Source organism: Hylaeus anthracinus, unplaced genomic scaffold (assembly GCF_026225885.1).
Source record: "Hylaeus anthracinus isolate JK02 unplaced genomic scaffold, UHH_iyHylAnth1.0_haploid 12001, whole genome shotgun sequence".
NCBI lineage: Eukaryota > Metazoa > Arthropoda > Insecta > Hymenoptera > Colletidae > Hylaeus > Hylaeus anthracinus.
In genome coordinates, this window is record NW_026534348.1 from 21,422,323 (window position 1) to 21,441,450 (window position 19,128).

General features: G+C 35.3%; 3 protein-coding genes across 7 annotated transcripts in view; 2 read left to right on the forward strand and 1 right to left on the reverse strand.

Annotated features, from left to right (window-relative positions):
* Window positions 1-19,128, forward strand: part of LOC128891198 (homeobox protein 2-like) — a 182,561-nt gene that overhangs the window by 142,118 nt on the left and 21,315 nt on the right. For 3 of the 4 annotated variants that reach the window (XM_054150515.1, XM_054150514.1, XM_054150516.1), the window contains 3 exons: window positions 2,746-3,119; window positions 17,669-17,819; window positions 18,617-18,842. In XM_054150515.1, the coding sequence (XP_054006490.1) occupies window positions 2,746-3,119; window positions 17,669-17,819; window positions 18,617-18,842 (751 nt within the window). Of the gene's footprint in view, window positions 1-2,745; window positions 3,120-10,572; window positions 10,717-17,668; window positions 17,820-18,616; window positions 18,843-19,128 lie in introns of those variants that run through there. The other variant, XM_054150517.1, reaches the window with a different exon arrangement.
* LOC128891237 (uncharacterized) lies at window positions 7,714-10,534 on the reverse strand. The gene is made up of 2 exons (XM_054150618.1): window positions 8,148-10,534; window positions 7,714-8,029 (listed from the first exon to the last, which is right to left on the reverse strand). The coding sequence occupies exons 1-2, from the start codon at window positions 9,436-9,438 to the stop codon at window positions 7,938-7,940; spliced, it is 1,383 nt and encodes a 460-aa protein (XP_054006593.1). The 5' UTR covers window positions 9,439-10,534; the 3' UTR covers window positions 7,714-7,937.
* On the forward strand, window positions 10,870-17,087 carry LOC128891258 (uncharacterized). 2 transcript variants are annotated; one of them, XM_054150665.1, is made up of 3 exons: window positions 10,870-11,003; window positions 12,464-12,775; window positions 16,661-17,087. In XM_054150665.1, exons 1-3 carry the CDS (start codon window positions 10,871-10,873, stop codon window positions 17,017-17,019), a joined length of 804 nt encoding a protein of 267 aa, XP_054006640.1. In that variant the 5' UTR covers window position 10,870; the 3' UTR covers window positions 17,020-17,087. The 2 variants fall into 2 exon arrangements, with proteins under 2 accessions (XP_054006640.1, XP_054006641.1); XM_054150666.1 differs by having other exon boundaries at window positions 12,665-12,775.

A 19,128-nucleotide genomic window follows, 5' to 3' on the forward strand; every position in this document is an offset into this window, starting at 1 on the left:
TCAAACAGCTCAAATCTTCGAGTCCTTGTAAAACATCGATTTACTTGAAAATGAATGTCTAGCTCGAAGTTTTTCTTTCGAATTACTCGAATATATTCGAACAGACCTTTAACTTTCGAGTTACTAGTAAAGATTCGAACTGCTCGAATCGCTCGAATATTCGTCTAAAGAATAATTATTTTAATAATAATTCAATGATTAACACGACATGCACAGATTACTTTTTGCGAAGGCACACATACGCTAGAAATAATTTATCGTCACTGGAGATCAGGGCGGGAGTAAGAGACAATGAGATATAGTTAACAAATACTTAACGAACATCGCGGTCAATTGTAACAGATTCTTGGGAAAAATCACACGTTCATATCCAACGGAACAACTGATAATAGCAAAAGTATAAAATATATATGCTGTAACTCATATTATTATCCTCACAGAAGTTATACAAGACCAGACACTAGCGCCGCCTTCGTAGAGTCTGGAGATAATAATAAGCTGGACTTATAAAAAGTGTTATCTCTGAGACACGTAACACATCTTATCCAACTCTGCAACAGTATCATATCTATACTAAATAAATGCATCAGAATTTGAACCTTTTTTATAAATATTTATTGTATTAGCGAGACGAAAAAATTATGTCGTTTTCCTTAGCGAAGTTGTTGAAGATGTTGTTTCAAATCACTCTCCGAACCACCCCTTTCAAGGACCTCCATACGTTATTGGGACACCCTGTGTCCAGCCAGAACCTCAGATCTGTTTACATTATCCCTGTGGCCCAATGTGGCTACAATGCGGACCAGTAGTTCTCCTCTACATTTTAGTGTACCGCGTAGAGCTATTCTCTTTATGAAGTAGTAATTGATATTTTTTATGAAACTTTTCAATGAAACAGTTCTTATTTTATAGTAAAAATAACTCGAAATTGATAAATATGTTTAAGATGATATCATTTTGATTCTAACAAACTCATGGATCCGTTTAAACCGGTCTTATAGTGATAAAATATAAAATATATAACATTTTTACTTCTTAACATCGACAACTCATTTGCCTAACTGAAGTTAGAAGGCATGGGGCCCAATTGGGATCACTTCTGAGAGTGTCCTCGGGTTCACAACCAATGTCTATTTTAGTGAAATAATTTGTTAAAAATGTTAATTTAAGCGTAGGGCCCAATTGAGTACAATTGGCTCAATTGGCTTAAAGCCAGCCCTACTGATTAACAACCTGAGTCATAGTCGACCACGACTCACTCCATGCTATCAATTTCAAGAAGTGATGGATTATAGCTTTGCAACAACCTAAAGAACGATGCTATGTTTCCACTTTAACGAAGGAACATTTGTAAAAATGAAAAGAAGAAAGAAATTATTGTGTTTGAAAATAAACCACAAGGATAACCAACAGTATGAGTCTCGTTTCCTTATCTATAGATACTTATAAGTTTGCCTTCGAGTTAAAATTTATTTGATTTGTTGGATTTCGCGATAAGTCCTTTCCCCTTGGTATCGCCGTACTCTTCGTATTCTTGTTCAGTCGTGATATATCACTCGTGCATGGAGTGTTTTCAAACGAAATGTCGTCGGAAAGTTTAACGCAAATTCCAGGAAGAGACACCTTGAGGATCATTTTCTTGTTTTCCAGAGCAAAGTTTCTAAAGCAAATTTTGGAACAGGTGATCGAAAAAGGATTGCTCATTTAAGTAGTTCTTCTTGTGCATTTTATTTTATACTTATGGTGAAGTCTTAGTATTTATTGTGAAATTGCTAATGAATGTATACCTTCGCTGAAGTAATCTGTGAATTTTCTGTGAATAATCTGTGTTGTTTACATCTATCCAATTGGCTTCTATCCAATAGTATTTGTACATACATTGGTAACACGATTGTTGCATAAAATCCTCGATCAATGCAATGCGTTTACAAGTAGTCACTTAGCAACGAGAGAGGTTGGAGAGGGGTTTGTAATTGATAGTGATGACCACATGTAGTGAAAGTGGATAGTATGCGTGAAGCCTCTTGACATTGAATTGATTACTTTGATTATTTCATAAACATCGTTTTTCTATAATCATCAAGGTTCGATTGTATACACTTCCTAACATTAACTAATTTTCATTACCTGAAATTGGTGTCAAATATATTTAAATCATCCGTAATTACAATTTTTGTATATTGCAACAGATTATGCGATATACAAAAGTTCTTTTGTGATATTTGTGATATTTTGACATACGTTAACTACCATTATTTTTTAGTTTTCAAAATATAATTATCAGAAACATTTTATTGTCTTGAAAACAAGGCTAGATAAATCCAGATCAGGCCCAGGTAAGTCCAGGTCAATGGTCTGTGGTTCTGTTTCATGGACAATGAAACACTTCCAATAATTATATGATGAAAATTAAAAGTAGCTGACAAATATTTGCACGGAAACAATCATTTTTTATGAAATTTACTGATGACAAGCAGTGAAAGTATATATTTACTAGTGAATATTAATAGATAACGTTGTAGTACACGTTCACTGACTATTTTACTAAATGTGTTCATTCACTGTGCAGTCCACTTTCACACTAACATACACACCTTTGGTTCTTTTTTTAAAATTATCAAATTAAACTATGCCTGTACAGCTATTTGTTTACTTACTTAAGTTCTTTGTCAATTCAGCAGTCTGAACTAAGCATATTAAAATTGTTTTTGTCTAATCGAAATTAAATTTGTGTTTCTGTCTCAGCTCGAATTAGAGAAAGCGCTGTTGTCCGCGGAGTATGAATCGGAATCCTTGAAGCTCAGTCAGGACGAAGGAGAGAAGATAAAGGTGCAGATGCGGATAAACGAGCTAGAGAGGCAGATGGCCGAAGATAATACGACGCAAGCGAATTTGCAAGCGGATGCTAAGCTGAGAGTTCAGAGGGCTCAACAGGTTTGCGGTCGTTTGGAGGAAGAGCTCGCGAATTGCGTGGACGAAGCCACACAACAAAACGTTAGCGAGAAGCTCGCGACTCAGCAGGACATCCTGGAATCTGAAAGGAAGGCCTTCGAGGATCTGGAGTTCCACCATCTCGAAGAGGAAGCGAGCAAACTGGCGAACAGAGAAGAATTGCAAAGGTAAATCGATATTCTATATATGAAAAACTATGTCAAACAAGAATTAGGACCTCCCAGAGAAGATCAAGAGGAGCCACCTACTGTTTTGACTACTGCTCATCCTGTTAAAAACCTCTACCATATCAGGAACAAATTGTTTTTGCTGGAGCTTGCGTTTGCTTTACGTTTCAAACTCTGATTACGTGCTATTAGAAAAATGATTAAATTCTATTACACTAGTTTACAGACAAAATGTACATTTAATGCCACAATTTCTTTTCTTACGTATTTTGGGCTACTAAACTTGAAAATCGCAAGACAAAATTTTTCTATGGATAGATTTTTTTATATGAATTTTGGAATTCTTTTTTTCGATTTTTTTTCTGACATACGTTCACATTTTAGGCCATATAAGGATTCGTAAAAGTGCGATCTATACGTAAACAATAAGAAACTGGACATAATTTGATAATTTCTATTTTTCCATGGCTATGGAAGAAATATTCCTGTTCTATTTTAGCCGAAAAAATCAAAGTTTCTCATATATATTGGCTCGTAACATTTAAACTATTGAACCGATTGGAAAATAATGTAAAAATCAATTGTTGGAAATTCGATTACCTTTAAAATGGCGTCTTGCGCTATTCAATCGGACGTTTCTAACTCGAGATATGGTCTAAAATGTGAACGTATGTGAGAAAAAAATCGAAAAAAAAAATTCAAAAATTCATATAAAATAAGCATGTCCATAGAAAAATTGTTTCTTGCGATTTTCAAGTTTAGTAGACCAAAATACGTAAGAAAAAAATTGTGACATTGAATGCACATTTTTTCATTTGTATTTTGTAATCTAGTGTTATCAAACATAGGCCTAACCCTCTATAATTCTATGAATCTCTAGTCATATATACATCATCCAGATTTTCGATGTTTGATCTATTTCTATTATCAATGGTAATAAATTCTATTATCAAATCCTGATCCAATTCTCTGTAATGATATAGATTCCAGGAGTTCAAATCAATGTATATATATTATATTATTTATTTATTGCTTTAAACCATACAAGGTTTATATAGCATATACATTACAAGTTGCATAGTACATACACGGTTATTTTACAATATGACTTAGAGTATAACTTACATTACACACTTTGTATTACAACTTACATTGTATTTACAACTACCTTAAATCAAATGCTCTGTATAATAAGTACAGTGTTATATATATGTGTGTTACATAATTTCTAAATTCTTATAGAACATTGTTTGAAAAAGTTGTAAATCATTTTCAGACCTTTTATATCAGGTTTAAACAGAAAGAAACTTATGCTAAGAGGGAAACAGTACTTGCTTTTAAGCAGATTTGTTTCTAATGCCTTACGTTCGTTTTCGTAGTCTGGGCACTGCCATATAATATGGTTCAGGTCTTGGATTTCTGCTCCACATGGACAAGCACTCTTAGTTATAATGTTAACCCTTGCCAATGAGCCATTTAAATTATAGTGGTTGGCTCGACATGTATTAAGGAAAACTAAAAAATCTCTGGAAAGACCAAGTCCAGTGTACCATGGATTGCCGTTGTCTTTATGGTAAAATCTGACGTAGTTGGCACCTTTAACTAGGCCTTGCTCTTTGATTAGGGTATTAATGGACAATCTTGCTCGAATTTTTAGTTGCCTGGTTAGATCAGTAATCGAAGCCTTGATATTTGCGGAAGGACTTACTTTAGTTGCTTCTTTCGCAAGTGAGTCTACTTTCTCATTACCGGTAATTCCTGCAGTACTGGTATCCAGATAAACTTAATAAAATTCTGGTTTTCGCTATTTGACATAAAAGTTGAATATTTTGTTTTAATTTCAATGATTTGGTTATTGACACTATGTTTGAAAGTTGGTTTCTGTAATGATTTGATTGCACTTTGAGAGTCTGTGAAGATGAGAAAGTTTGTGGAACTGTGTAAATTGATAATATTCAATGCTCGGTTAATAGCGTAGCACTCTGCTGTGAAGATTGATGCATTTATGTCCAAGCTAAATTTTTGGAAGATATTTAGATGTGGACTGTATATTGCAGCACCTACTGATTCAGAATTTTCTGCAACACTGCCATCGGTGTATATTGTAACCATATTCTGAGGGTTAGATTCAATAAAATCTCGCAGCAGAACATTAGGATCCGAAGAGTCTTGTAATAATAGACCCAAATGAACATCAGTAGGTGGAATATTAAATAGTATGTTGTAGTTCATGGTAAAAATAGGATGTTTTTCAGCAATCGCTAGGTTAGGTCGTGATTCCAGCAAACTAAAAAGATTTTCGACTAGCAAGCGGTGCTTTATTCGTCGGTTGGAAAAAGGAGCGTTTAGGTTTGTATTGTTCTTAAATAGTATTTTGTTTGGAGTTGAGGAAGTATAAAAGTAACATTTGAATAAGTATTTTTTAGCTAGAAAATTGGCTCTATCTCGAAAGGAAATGACTTTAGCTTCGCTTAACAAAACATTTGTGGGAGTGCTTATTCTGTACCCCAGTCCCAATCGAATTGCAGCAAACTGGATTCGATCTAGTTTAAGCATTAGGCTTTTGTTTTTCGGATAGTATATGAAGCAGTTATATTCCATAATTGGTCTTATGATACTACTGTATATTAACATCAAGGTCTCGGGTGAAGCACCCCATGAAACCCCAGAAAGAAATTTCATGATATTTAACAGCCTAAAACATTTTTTCCTCATAGTATTTATGTGGACTTTAAACTTCATGTCGAAGTCAAAATTGATTCCTAGGAATTTGATTGTTTCGCTTGACTTGATAACACAGCTTTCTATTATAATTTCGGTTTTACCAGGTAGAATGCGTCTGTTATTGAAGTGAATAAACGCTGTTTTTCGAGGTGATAGATCGAGACCAACAGTTTTAAGATTGGTATGAATAGTATTAATCGATTGTTCGAGTAATTTTTTGCTATCGCTAACGGTAGGAGAGCTGCAATAGACAGCAATGTCATCTGCGAATTGCGATATTTGAACCTTGTTTGGAATATTCTTGGCAACTTCAGCTACATAAAAGTTATATAAGAGCGGACTTAAGACCCCTCCCTGTTGCAAACCCTTCCAAGTTGTTCCTGTGACATTTCTTGTGGTTCCATCTATAGCTGTAATTTTCCTACCAAACGTTATGTGCTTGATGAAATGTATGACATTGTGAGAACAACCTACCTTAATTAATTTTTGGATAAGGAAACCACAGTTTACATTGTCAAAGGCGGCTAGAACATCTAGAAAGGCTCCTAGGGTGTCTTTGCCTTGGTTTATCGCAGTGTCGATGCTGGTTAGTAAAGCAGCTAAATTATCTGAGCATGATCTGGCCTGCGAAATCCAGATTGAGATATGGGTACGATATTTTGATTTTCGAACCACCATTCTATTCTATTCTTAATCATGGTTTCAAAAACTTTACATATGCATGAAGATAAAGAAATAGATCTGACGTCTGATTTATTGGGTTTATCAATGAAAAACATTTGAACTGATTGCCAGTCTTGAGGATACCGTTTTTCAATGTACATTTCATTGAATATATCTAGTAGAACCAATTTAATATTGTATGGTAGAATTTTTAGCGAGTGGTAATCTATTCCATCTTTTTCGGGTGCAGATTTGTCATTTTTAAAGTCCAATGCGTAGTTAAATTCAGTGAAATCGAACGGTTTGTCAAAGAACTGATTGTGAGTCTCCTGTGAGAAATCATCCGGGTTGCAGGCAGCCCAAGGGGAAGCGATTCTATCTAAGCCATTGCGTATTTTTTCTAGCCGTTGTTCAGGGGGCATTGATCTGCTCCCGATATATGTCCATTTGTTTTTAAGTTTTTTGCAGGTATTCCAGAAGTATTTGCTGTCTCTTTTAGTGTCAAACTCTAAAATAAAATTGCGAAAATATTCTTTTTTTTTTAATTTAAAAGTTCTCTTTGCAGATGCAACACATTTTTTATAGTTAATAAGATCAGACATTTCATAGGTATGCTGCCATTTTTTGTAGGCCGCTTTCCTCAACCTCTGAATTCGACTACAGTTTTTATCCCACCACGGTACTGGGTTTCGATGAATATTGACATTGACCGTTACCCTCGAGGGTGTGTTCTTTACGATAGTTTCTCTAACGTGATTAGTAAAGAAATCGTATTTTTCCTCGCAGTTTAGTATATTGAATTCGCGAGATAAAAATAGTTGGAAACTTTGTGTCATGAATTCTTGATAACTGTACCAATCCGTATTTATTGAAGACAATCTATTGGTGACTTTTCTGTAGATATGTTTGGTTTTCTCAATGCTAATTTCTATATCGACGGGAAAATGATCAGATCCATGAGTATCCTCCGAAATGTTAATCAGAGATTTATCAGCTAAGTCTGGAGTCGAAAAAATTAAATCGATATTAGATTTGTTATTGTTGCTTAAATCGACACGTGTGAAGGTATCTGGGTTATGCAAAAAGATATTCTTACTTATTAAACTATTAAATAATCTGTCACCGTTACAGTCGTTATTTGAACAATTCCATATTGTGTTGTGAGCATTGAAATCGCCTACGAGAAGACAGGGTTGCAGTCCCATTTGTTTTGGCTTAAAGAAGGTCCCTGTGGTCTGTAGAGTGCTACTATGTTAATAGATGGGACAGTGTTCATTAACTTAACGCTACATGTTTCTATGAAGTTATTAAAAGATCTAATCTTTGGTAATACACGATAATGGATGGATCTTTTGATAAAAAAAACGATACCTCCCCCTCTTCTGTCAAGTCTGTCTTTCCGGACCGTGTTAAATCCTCTGAAAGCTATTTTCAGCTCCGGCTTAAGCCACGTTTCAATACAAATAAAGATGTCAATTTCCCGGAGCAGTTGTTCCAGTTCTTCTTTCCGTTGTGTGATGCTCCTAGCGTTCCAATACAGAATGCGCAACGTTGAAAGATTGTTATTCCCAGAGGTATGTTGTGCCATAGTAGAGAATATTGTTAAATTGAACAGGGGGGCGATAGCCTGAGATGGGATACCTTCTCTTAGTTTCTTGATGATTCTGGACAGCCGGTTTTTGACGCTTCGGTGTGTTAAACTTGGGTAGATGTCGTGCAGCATATTGCTTAAACCTTTGATGTCGTCTGTGTACTTTTTGGCAATTTCAAGATGGTTGGGGTTGCCGATAGTTTCTCGTAGAATACTGTTGAAATTAATATAATCTAGGACATACGTATTTGGGCGTTGGGTGAGAATTGCTTTGATTGGTAAAGTCATTGTCTCAATATCGGTTTCATGTTCGCTGCTACACGATTCTGTTCGCCTTTTCTTTATTGTCTTCTTTCCTTTTGTCCGTTTACTTTTAAGAATTTGTTCCTGGTTGATCTTGTTGTCGGTGTCATCTGAAGAAGAATTATCGTTGATTACGATTTCTCTAACGATAGAGCTTGATTCGGTAGTGGATAACGGTCTTTTGTCATTTCTCTCATAGTTATTAGTCTCAGGTTCAAAGACTTTAGAGTTGTCTTCTGCAGCTATAACTTCTTCAAGAGTATTACCTTTCTCCTTGTTGATCGATGGTTTTTCGGACAGTGACATGTGCACGGTATTGTTATCAATTGGGCATTGTTTGGCCAAGTGGCCATCTTTTTTGCAGATAAAACATCTTGGGCTGTCCGATGAAATATAAATCCAATAGTCAACGTTCTCGTACTCAATCTGAATGCTGTCGGGAAGTTTGTTTGCATCACTGGGTTCAATATATATTTGTCGCTGAAAGCTTAAGATGTGAGAGAACCCTGGTTCGTTCATACCAGCCCGTATGAATATAAGGTGAGACGCGCACCTGATTCCCATAGTTAATAATTTTGACTCAATTGCTTCGTGCGGAATTATTGGACATACGTTAGAGAGTATTATTCTCTTAGCTCTGGATACAAGGGGACGAATACGCAGCGTGTGATTGGCAACTTTTGTGTTTACGTCGGTGTCGGTTAGTTTTTCTACAAGGTGTTGGTTGGCGAGGTACATACATATCCTGCCGTTCGAAACTCTAGAAACGAATCTGATATTACCCGGTGAAATAACTTTAGCTATTGCCAATGTGAATTCCTTGATGGCCACACCATCAATTGCGTCCATGATGACCGCTTGCTCTTTGGTCGGGAATGTGATGCTTTGTGTTGCGGCTGCATACGTCAAGGGAACACTTTCGGATGGTACTTTTGTTGAACACGTTGATTTGTTTAGTTGAACATTTTTGTACTCAGAAACGTTCATATTTTTTAAGTTGTTCTCGGATGAGGCCCCCTGGTTGCCAGGGGGCATCATCACTGCACTTGGCGTGGACAATTCGATTGTAATTAACTAAATATTTCGTAAGCACTCGCGGTACTGGATTTCACACTTAGCACTCAGAGACACTGTAGCTCTCGGTTTGTAAACACGTCCGACTCGTACGATGGTTCGAGCCAAACTCCCCTTCAAATCAATGTTTAATTTGATTCTATATATTATTAACATACATCAATTGATACAATACAATTGGAATTTGATTTACCTTTCAATCTATAATCCATATTTAGTGTTCATCAGTGGTCCTATAGTACAATTAATTGTCTAAAACGAAATATAATTTGAGAAGGGTTAAACGTACTTAATAATATCTGAGATGAAGCTTTATCGATAAATATAGCTAGCACATTCGGGATAAAACTCTGTCTACCAAAAATATTATTTATTATTATTAAACCTTGAACTCGCTAAAGAAACATGAAAATTTCTTAATTATTGTTTTATATGTACACTTTTGTATTAATAATTGTGTATGCTCCAGTAGTTATGTAGGCCTCGCCCCCTATTATAAGACTTCATCCTAAATTATGTAACGTAAAGGTTAAATAATTTTTTTAATTATACAAGTAGGAAAATGTATCATATTTGCAGTTAGATTCTTAAACAGTACAGTACTGTTATCTGTTTTTATTTTATTTCTTTTTATTAACAGCAACAAAAGATGCATGGAATATAGTCTTAAAAAATTAGAATCACTTTTTCAAAGATAAGAGCAGTAGTGTTCTGGATTGTAACAACATTAGTATTGTGGCGTTTCAGCCGAGCACCGCTAAAGTACTTTGTATTATTTTTTCTGCAGATTTCCTGCTTTTTGGCAAACCTGAACACATCTGAAGTAGTGTGTCAAATAACAGGTTATTACTTTTTACAATTATCTGATTTGTAACATATTATATTGACGTTATATTATTTCGCGAAATGCTTTGGAAATAATCATGGTACATTTAAAATAATGATTTCATAACACTATTTGGCAATACCTACCTGCAACTAATTCACATGACGTGAATTAGTAAATGATAACGTAGGCTGATTTTGTTCAGGTAATATAAATAATACATTTAATTTTTTAATATTTTTATATTTTCATTTCTACGGTTTGCAACAAAGAAAAATGCTCAGCGTTTAATTTGCGTAACACTTGGAAGAGGTTGAGAAGTACTGAGCTAGCTCATCGGCGCCAGTCGACCCTGGTTATTGGCATGAAGGGGAAGTACCGACCAGCACCGACCAGCGCCGACCAGCGTCGAATGGCGCCGATCTGCGTCGACCTGCGCCGAAAAGCTACGAGAGCCTGCGACAAACCTCACTCGTTTTCACGCGACTATGCCACAGTTTACTGCATGCTTGACTATTCGGCTTCATTGTTACCAGACATCGTAAATAAAACGTAACATAAATTAGTGAAATGTACAACGAACTATTGATAGACGCGGTTTTCAAAAGAACTCCGATATGGGATAAAAAGAGTAAATATCACTGGAATAGATCTGTGGTAGACATGCACTGGAAGGAAATTTCTGCAGAAATGGTAGAAGACGGTAAGTATATCAAATAATACATATTTATTTTTATTGTTAGTTGTATTATACTTAATATATATATGCTATTTCTTATTAGTGAATATTTCATGAGTGATTTCTTTTCTTTATTTGATGGTCATCCTGTTGATTTTCATAAATTGCTTTATAGGAACATTTGACAGATATTTATAATTATATAAAATACACACACGTTTTATGTTATCTGCTGTAGAAATAAGATACCGCTTAGAAACAAATTTTACATGAATTTTAATGGAGAATTTATACATAGATTAGAATTATTTATTACTAAACTTATAGTATGCAATGTTTGTTTACGATACAATCTTTTTTCATTCGACGATTTTGTTTATATATCACAGATTTCTAAAATGACATAGTCCAATAAGTCAAAATGTCATCAAGGTAAAAGCTTATCATAAAAGCTATAAATATATGTATATATTTTCCCTAATTAAAATCGTGCACTACAGTATGGAAATTGATTTTATTTGATATAAACATATATGTCTATTGTAATTCTTCTTATAATGGAACCACAGACTCATATTCATTTTTCGAAAATGAAGTCGAATGTTAAATAAACACGTCTTGAATGATGATTCAGTCGTTAAATATTTATAACAAGATATTACAATTAAATATTTTGAAATAGGAAAAATGTACTTATATCACATTTAAAAAATAAACATTCCCCTCTCTTGGACAGTGTTAAAAGTATGGAACCAGTGACAGTAGATTCATAATAATAGATTATTACTGTTCTGCTATTCAAATTAATATGGGAGTGTACAGTCAGTCCCATAAGTATCTTCTATATCTACTCAAGAAATTTATCTTAATTAAATGATAGGTTTCTTGTTTCCAAATAAATGTTTCATTAGTAAAAGTTTCATAGTTTATAAATATAAATTGTTTAAAATATCTCACGAAATAATAACTTTTTTACCACTTTACCCTAGTACTTTTTAACGAAGTATGACGAAAGAATTCAATCTATGCAATAAAAATATGCATTTCCATTAAAAAAAATAAAGCGACTACCGATTGCACATGCATCATTGCAGTTATAAAAAAATTTGGTCTTACAAATATAGTACTCTCTGAACTATTCATCTTTTCCCTTTGACACACTTACTTGATTCACCCTGGACACGTGTACAAAGTTTATTCACGTACATATTTGTAATGAAACATTTATTTGGCAGCATCTATTATCATTTAATTTAAACAAATTTCTTCGGTAGACATAGAAGATACGAATACTTATGGGATTATAAATAAAATTTTCACCACGAACTTATGAAATAGCCTAATATTTCCTTCTACCGCTACTGATAGTCGGGATGGGATAATCTAAAGTAATATCGCTAAGAAAGTCATTACCAGGGAACATTTACGAAAGTACCCAACCAATTTCCATAATGTTCTCCACTGAAACCCTCGTTTCTTCACAGAAACAAGACTGAGAAAGAAATGGAAATATTTGCGCGACCAGTTTTCCGTCGAGTTGGGAAAACTGCCTCCCTATCGTTCAGCAGATGCCACAGAAATCACACCTACGTCAAAATGGCCATATTATGACCAACTGCTGTTTTTAAAAGACACGGTCAAACCACGTTTGACCATTGGCAATCCTTCGAAAACAATTGTTACAGCGTGTGCAAACGATGGAATACGGAGCACAGACTCGCACGTTGACGAAGATGAAGTTCGAGTATACTCGGACTTGGACCAAAACGATAATCGTCACGATGAACACGAGGAAGGTAATGAAGTTGCGGTGACGTCTTAAGGTCGATTCAGACTATACGACACGGACCGTCACGTTCCGGCACCGCCACGACAAAACATTAAAACACGCGTTTTAATGGAACTATTCACACTTAACAGACACCGACCTGAACGTTCCGTCAACGGGAATAGTGTGAATAGTTCCATTAAAACGCGTGTTTTAATGTTTTGTCGTGGCGGTGCCGGTACGTGTCGTTGCCGGAACGTGACGGTCTGTGTTGTATAGTCTGAATCGACCTTTAAAGGCGAAAGCCTAGGCTTCGAATAAATCTGAAGTTTGCCGATGTGTTGGTCTTGTTTCCTTCTTTGGAAAATCTTCAAAATAGGAAAAAGACAAACATATAAGCAAACTTCAGATTTATTCGAAGCCTAGGCTTTGCCCATCACTGTTAAGTTGCCATCGAATCAGATTTTCCGCTTCGCCTCGAGTTATCGTTATTGGCCGTAAAGACTGGATAAGACTGGATAAATGTAAGACAGGATTGACTGGATGAATGCAAGATGACTATCCCCACCACTGGGGTGGAGGGGTTCCCCTTGACGCTCGGCAAGCGAGCAGTGTAACCTCGAGTCCACACTGCGGTGAACGCTGGTCACGTACATCATTCGTGAACATGTTATTCACCGGTTTTCACCGTAGTGTGGACGAGAAATAGCAGAGTTCGCTAACAAATGACCCTCCTAATAGGCGTAGAAGTAGTCGTAAAAGTAGCCCCGCTGGGTTAGGCGAAAACTGTGTTCGCGAACTAAATTCAGCGATCCACGAGGTGGTGGATTCGGCAAACACGTTCGGGAATAACAGCGCCTTTTTCCTCGTTCTTGTCCCTTTTCGAACCCTCGGAGCTTGGACATTGCTATTCTTCCAATTCTGGGCCTGGTCTTTACGACCACCCGCAGGTAAGTACATACATACTCCAAAGGGATAATATGCGTGATCGAAGTTAACATTATTTTCTTATTAACTCATTCAAGTTTGTATATTTTTTGTTGTATTTTGATGAAAGTATATGCAATATATTGACGAGATTTTCCTGATAAAAATGGCACCAAACATGATGCAAATCAGACAACTTTAAGTTTCGGTTATTAATACTTGATTTTGTGAATCAGTAACCGATTAGAAAGTCTGTTCGAAAATAGAAAACAGATTGTAAAATTCGTGCCAGGAGATAATTAAGGCCTATGGAAAAACTAGGTAACTTTTGTAGCTATGTGAACCTGATACCCGACTTTTCAAATCATTTTTATCAGAAAAATCTCGCCAATATATTGCATATACTTTCATCAGGATACAACAAAAAAAGCATAAAAAGTTGGATGAATATTAAGGAACTAATATTAACTACAGTCACGCATATTATCCTTTTGGAGCATCTGCCGGCGGGTGGTTGTAAACGATGGTTTGCTTTCGAGCATTTCCAACCGTGGAGGGGATGCGGATCGCCCGGATCGACAACATAACATCAGTTTCACTGGAGTACAAACATCGTAGATGTTCGCCGGCATGTTAGCGACAGTAGGAACACCTTTGCGAACGTTTTTAGGCTATGTTCTTGTTCGTGTTCGCCGCGGTGTGGACCCGGGGTTATGTTTCTCTTTGATTTGTTGCGCGGTGGACTTTTGATGTGAACCAATGACAAAAATTCGTATATCTCGAGGCGGAGCACAGTTTGATATTTCAGCGATCTAGCTGGACAAACGGTAATTTTCGAAATCTGTTTATGAATATTATAAATTAAGAATAGAATGTCCATTTCACCAGAAAACGTAAATATCATTCCAAAAAATAAGGTATAGTTATTAATTAATAGGGTCTGAACTTTGAGCACACAATGTTTCATCCTATGGACGCGTATCCTTTGCTTGAGTTCAATTCACAACTGCATTGTACCAGTATCCTCTAATGATATTTAGGTGGATATATTAAATTTGTATGTCTTCCAAGATATTTTCACACGTTTTGTTTTCTTCAAAATCCATTTTATTGGCCTTCTAAACCTTTGTAACAGTTAACGTGTTTTTTAACGACTGTTCTCGAGATATGATTAGACTTTTAACATAGTATTTGATCGTGTTGGAGATACATGTTTTTTGTGCATAAAGCTAGACTCATAGGTTATCGAACACAAGCAGTCAGAACGTGGACAAATGTGGACAACTAATAATTTTTTAATTTTCAAACCAGTAGGGGAACTGCATCTCGTTCCGACTATCCAAATTCAAATCGTTCTCCATTAAAGAGTAATTGATATTTTTGCATCTAATTAACCTCAAATTAAAGAAAAATTATTTGTGTTTTAAGTTCGATAGGTTAGAACTTTTGGGATCTAAATATTTCGAATTACAATTGAGAAAACGCAAGTCATGCGAAAATTGGAATCTTAAAAAAGTACACATAATATCGCCTACCCGAGAAATATTAAAGGATCTTGTCAAAATTGTTTACTGGTATTATATTTACAATATGTCTTTATTACAAAAATAAAAAAATACACTATCGCGTTTATATTCCGAACAAACCAAGTTCAACACGGTTGCTCCACTACTTTCGACTTATAGAATTGGAACCAAAATTTAAAAATGTTGAAACATTCTCGGAATATATTACTGAAGAATTGAATGTCAATAATGTCAAAGACAATACCGAAATTAAATTTTAAAAAAATGAAGGAGCATTCTTCCAAAATGGAAATATAAAATGACAAAAAGATTATCGCATTATTGCATTAACATGATATAAGGAAACAAAATTTCAAAAAATACATATTCCGTAGCTTGATCTGTAGTTTGCATACATAAATTGTCGTGAAAATTAACTAACATTTTGCAGTAAAAATGTATTAATGTTAATACATAATTTATAAAAATAAATTTTTCTGAAATCTAACTATATACGTGAATTTGTCGTTAAAAGATACACAATTTTCATGTACAACATTTTTTCCTACACTTTTAATAGTTTCCGAGATATTGGATCACATAAGTTTTGTCCAGCTAGATCGCCGAAATATCACACTGTGCGGAGAGGCGAATCTTGTTCCTAAAATCAGGATCCATCAGCACGCCTCTTAGACACCCAGAGGGGTGGCAATGGGGGTGAGAAAGAGCCACTGTAAAGTGTTTTCAGTTGTCACTCCGAGAGACAAGGTTAATTCCGATTAAGACAGCCTTTTGAGAAGGGGACTCTCGTTCGGACGAGAGCGTTCGCGTAGCGATTCTTCGGGCAATCAATGTAGAAATTCTCTTGCAAAATAAACGTTTTTATATCCGTAAATGAAGAGTTTGTAAATTCGCGCATCAACCTACTTTATCCTAAACAGAGCTAGAATGTACAAAAATTCAACAAAAGTGGGGAAAACGCGTTTGGAAAAGAAAATACGAAAATCAGAAAGTTTAAGGCAGTAATGAATTGATTTAAACTACTTAGGCCGATCGCACACGGGCGCAACCGATCAGTTTCAAACCGCTCCGGAACTAATTGCATGCGACCGTGGATCTAAGTAAAACAAAGATAGTGGAGTAGATAAAACAAAGAGCGCAAACGGTTTGCGACACTAATTTCAAATCGGTTGCGCTGTGTGCGATCGGGCTTACTGATTAATCAACGATTAACATATACGATTACCATATGGCAGTCCTTTTTTTCTTTCTTCGTATCCTTCGTTTTGAGCTTGTAACTCTTCTTTTCGGACTCTTTGAGCCTGAATCTATTTCCCCCCTTAATGGCCTTATAAAGATGCACCTCGCATAGGGAATCGAATTCAAGAATAGTGAAACTGATTGGACCAACTTCGTCTAATATATTTGAGACTTTTACGAACTGATTTTGCATGGTTGGTACTAACCATATACTTCTACAGGATCATCGTGCGCGTCTTCCTCAGCAGTTCGAGGATTAAAAAGGAAACGAGGGTTGGAAAGGCGAAAACTCGAGGATCTACATCTGAAACCGTCGCGAAACCGTGATCTGGACGACGACGAAGATATTTTATTCTTCAAAAGCTTACTCTCGCATGTGAAAAAGATACCCGAATCGCGGAAATTGTCTTTTCGCAGCCGCGTGCAGGAGATTGTGGAACAATTCGCTTATGGGACTGGCACGAGTTCTACCCGAACCACTCCTATCTCTTTTCATTCTTCCCTTCATTCTACCGACACCCACGACCCTCTGGAATTAAATTTCCATTCCATTTCTCAGTCTGCTCAACATTCTTCGTAACTAAACATTCCCACCAGTTATTATATGTTACCTACTGTACATACCGTTACGTTATAAGGAAACTTGTCTAAAGCAATAAAATATTTTTAAAAACTACAGTTGTTTTTATTCTGGATTAACGACACTAGGAGGATGTGCAGTCCAACAGACTCAACACTATACGTAGCGTTATCTTTAAATTTGATGCAATTGAAGCATGAAGACTTAGCTTGAAATGGTGGCAAGTTTTTCTTCCTAAATTATAGGCTACAGGATTTGACACTTTAACGTGTTCATGTAGAAGAATAAGCAATTTTTCAACTATGACTATGTTCAAGTTAATCGAGGATTAATGTAAATTATTTTCTCGTATAGATATAAACTTTAAATATATCTATTATACAATAAGAAAATAAGAAAATCCTTACTGTAGAGTACCCTAGCGTATGACAATTGACGCCATTGTAATCCTAAATACATTTTTCTTTTTCAAAATTGTATTTTACATTAATAAGCAATAGTAATCGTATGATGTCTTTAAATAAAAGTACCTTTTATATTAATTCGCAAGCAAAGAGGATTAACGAAGATAAAGAATAGACGTATAAAGAGCACAAAGAATTTTTAGTATTTGAATCCACGTCTAACGTGTGCGAAATATCATTTCCAGATACTTGAGCGAGCTAACGACTAAGATAGAGACCAGGAAAGCTCGATTGAATCATTTGGAATCGCAAAGATCTGAAGCAAAGTGCACAGCGACTAAGGATGCACGAAGTCTCGAAAGACAGAAACTGGCACATTTGAAACGGTTGGAAGAAGTTAGTAAACTTGTGAATACTACGTTCAAAGTATACAGGTTGAGATATTTAAATCAGATCACCTGGATAATTTGTTAATTTTCAAACGTAGAAGATTACATTTTACATCAGATTAATTTTTAAAGAATAAGTTAGAAGTTGTTTGATTTCGTGACGACAGACTGTGACGATGTTTCCTTTATTCTAAGCAAAGATGGCCAAAATTCTTACATATACAATAATTTTGAATAACGAATGAAAGGCAAACAATATTCTACATACCACTCGTTGGATAAAAATTATAATTTGTATGAAACAAAAATATTTCACAATGAATAAATAGAAGTGTCACTGTTCGATTGAATAAACGTTGGAAATAAATTGTTATATATTGATTTTATTCGTCATTAAAAATTCGAATACAATAAAGAGTCAAGAACTTTATAGATAGAAGATATTAGAGTAGATGGTTATAAGATAAATCTAACGATCTAATGTTCAAGGTCATACAAGGTCATACAAGCTCATTAAAGTTCATTTTCGAAGAAAAATATTTTCTTTCAACAGACAGTTATAACAGTTGATAAATTTGCATTTCTACATTACAAGTTCTAGTATGAATGATTCAAGTGGCGACCATGAACAGCAACGGATGGTCTAAAATGATTTAATGATCTTCTACCTCGTACATTATTTTCTATTGTTGAGAATAATCTAGTTATTCAGGTGATCTGTTGTATATTATCCATCCTGTGTATTACATTACGATACAAGAAATTATATTTTGTAATTCATATCATCTATGAACTTGCACGCAGGGTCGAAACCGAGTAAGAGCGATAAACGACGAACTGACGAAATTGGCACAAAATTCTCGGGAGAACACTGAAGAGAAACGGTCTCCTAGCAGGGAAGACTTTGACAGAATCTCGAGGGTCACCACGGACGCCCCAATTGTAAACAATCAAGGCAGCTTGGGAAGAAAGACTATCGAGTCCCTCAAGGAAATTGAGAGAAATCGACAGCTTCATTTAGCGAAACAAGGTACGACTTCGTACAAATTTGTATGTTTAGTAACATAGTGCGTTGACAAAGATACAGTGGGTGTAGAAAGTATTCGTACGCCGATCAATTTCCTAAAAAACTTTTATGAAATTGTAGTATATTAATTTCTATTTTTATAAACAATGACATTCTACATATTCTCGGAAATGTCTAAAATAGATAGATTACAAAAAAAATAACTATTTATGTAAGTTGCGAAATTAATAAGAAAAAAAACAATTAATCGATAGAAATGTTGAACCAATAAGTATTCGGACAACTGTTT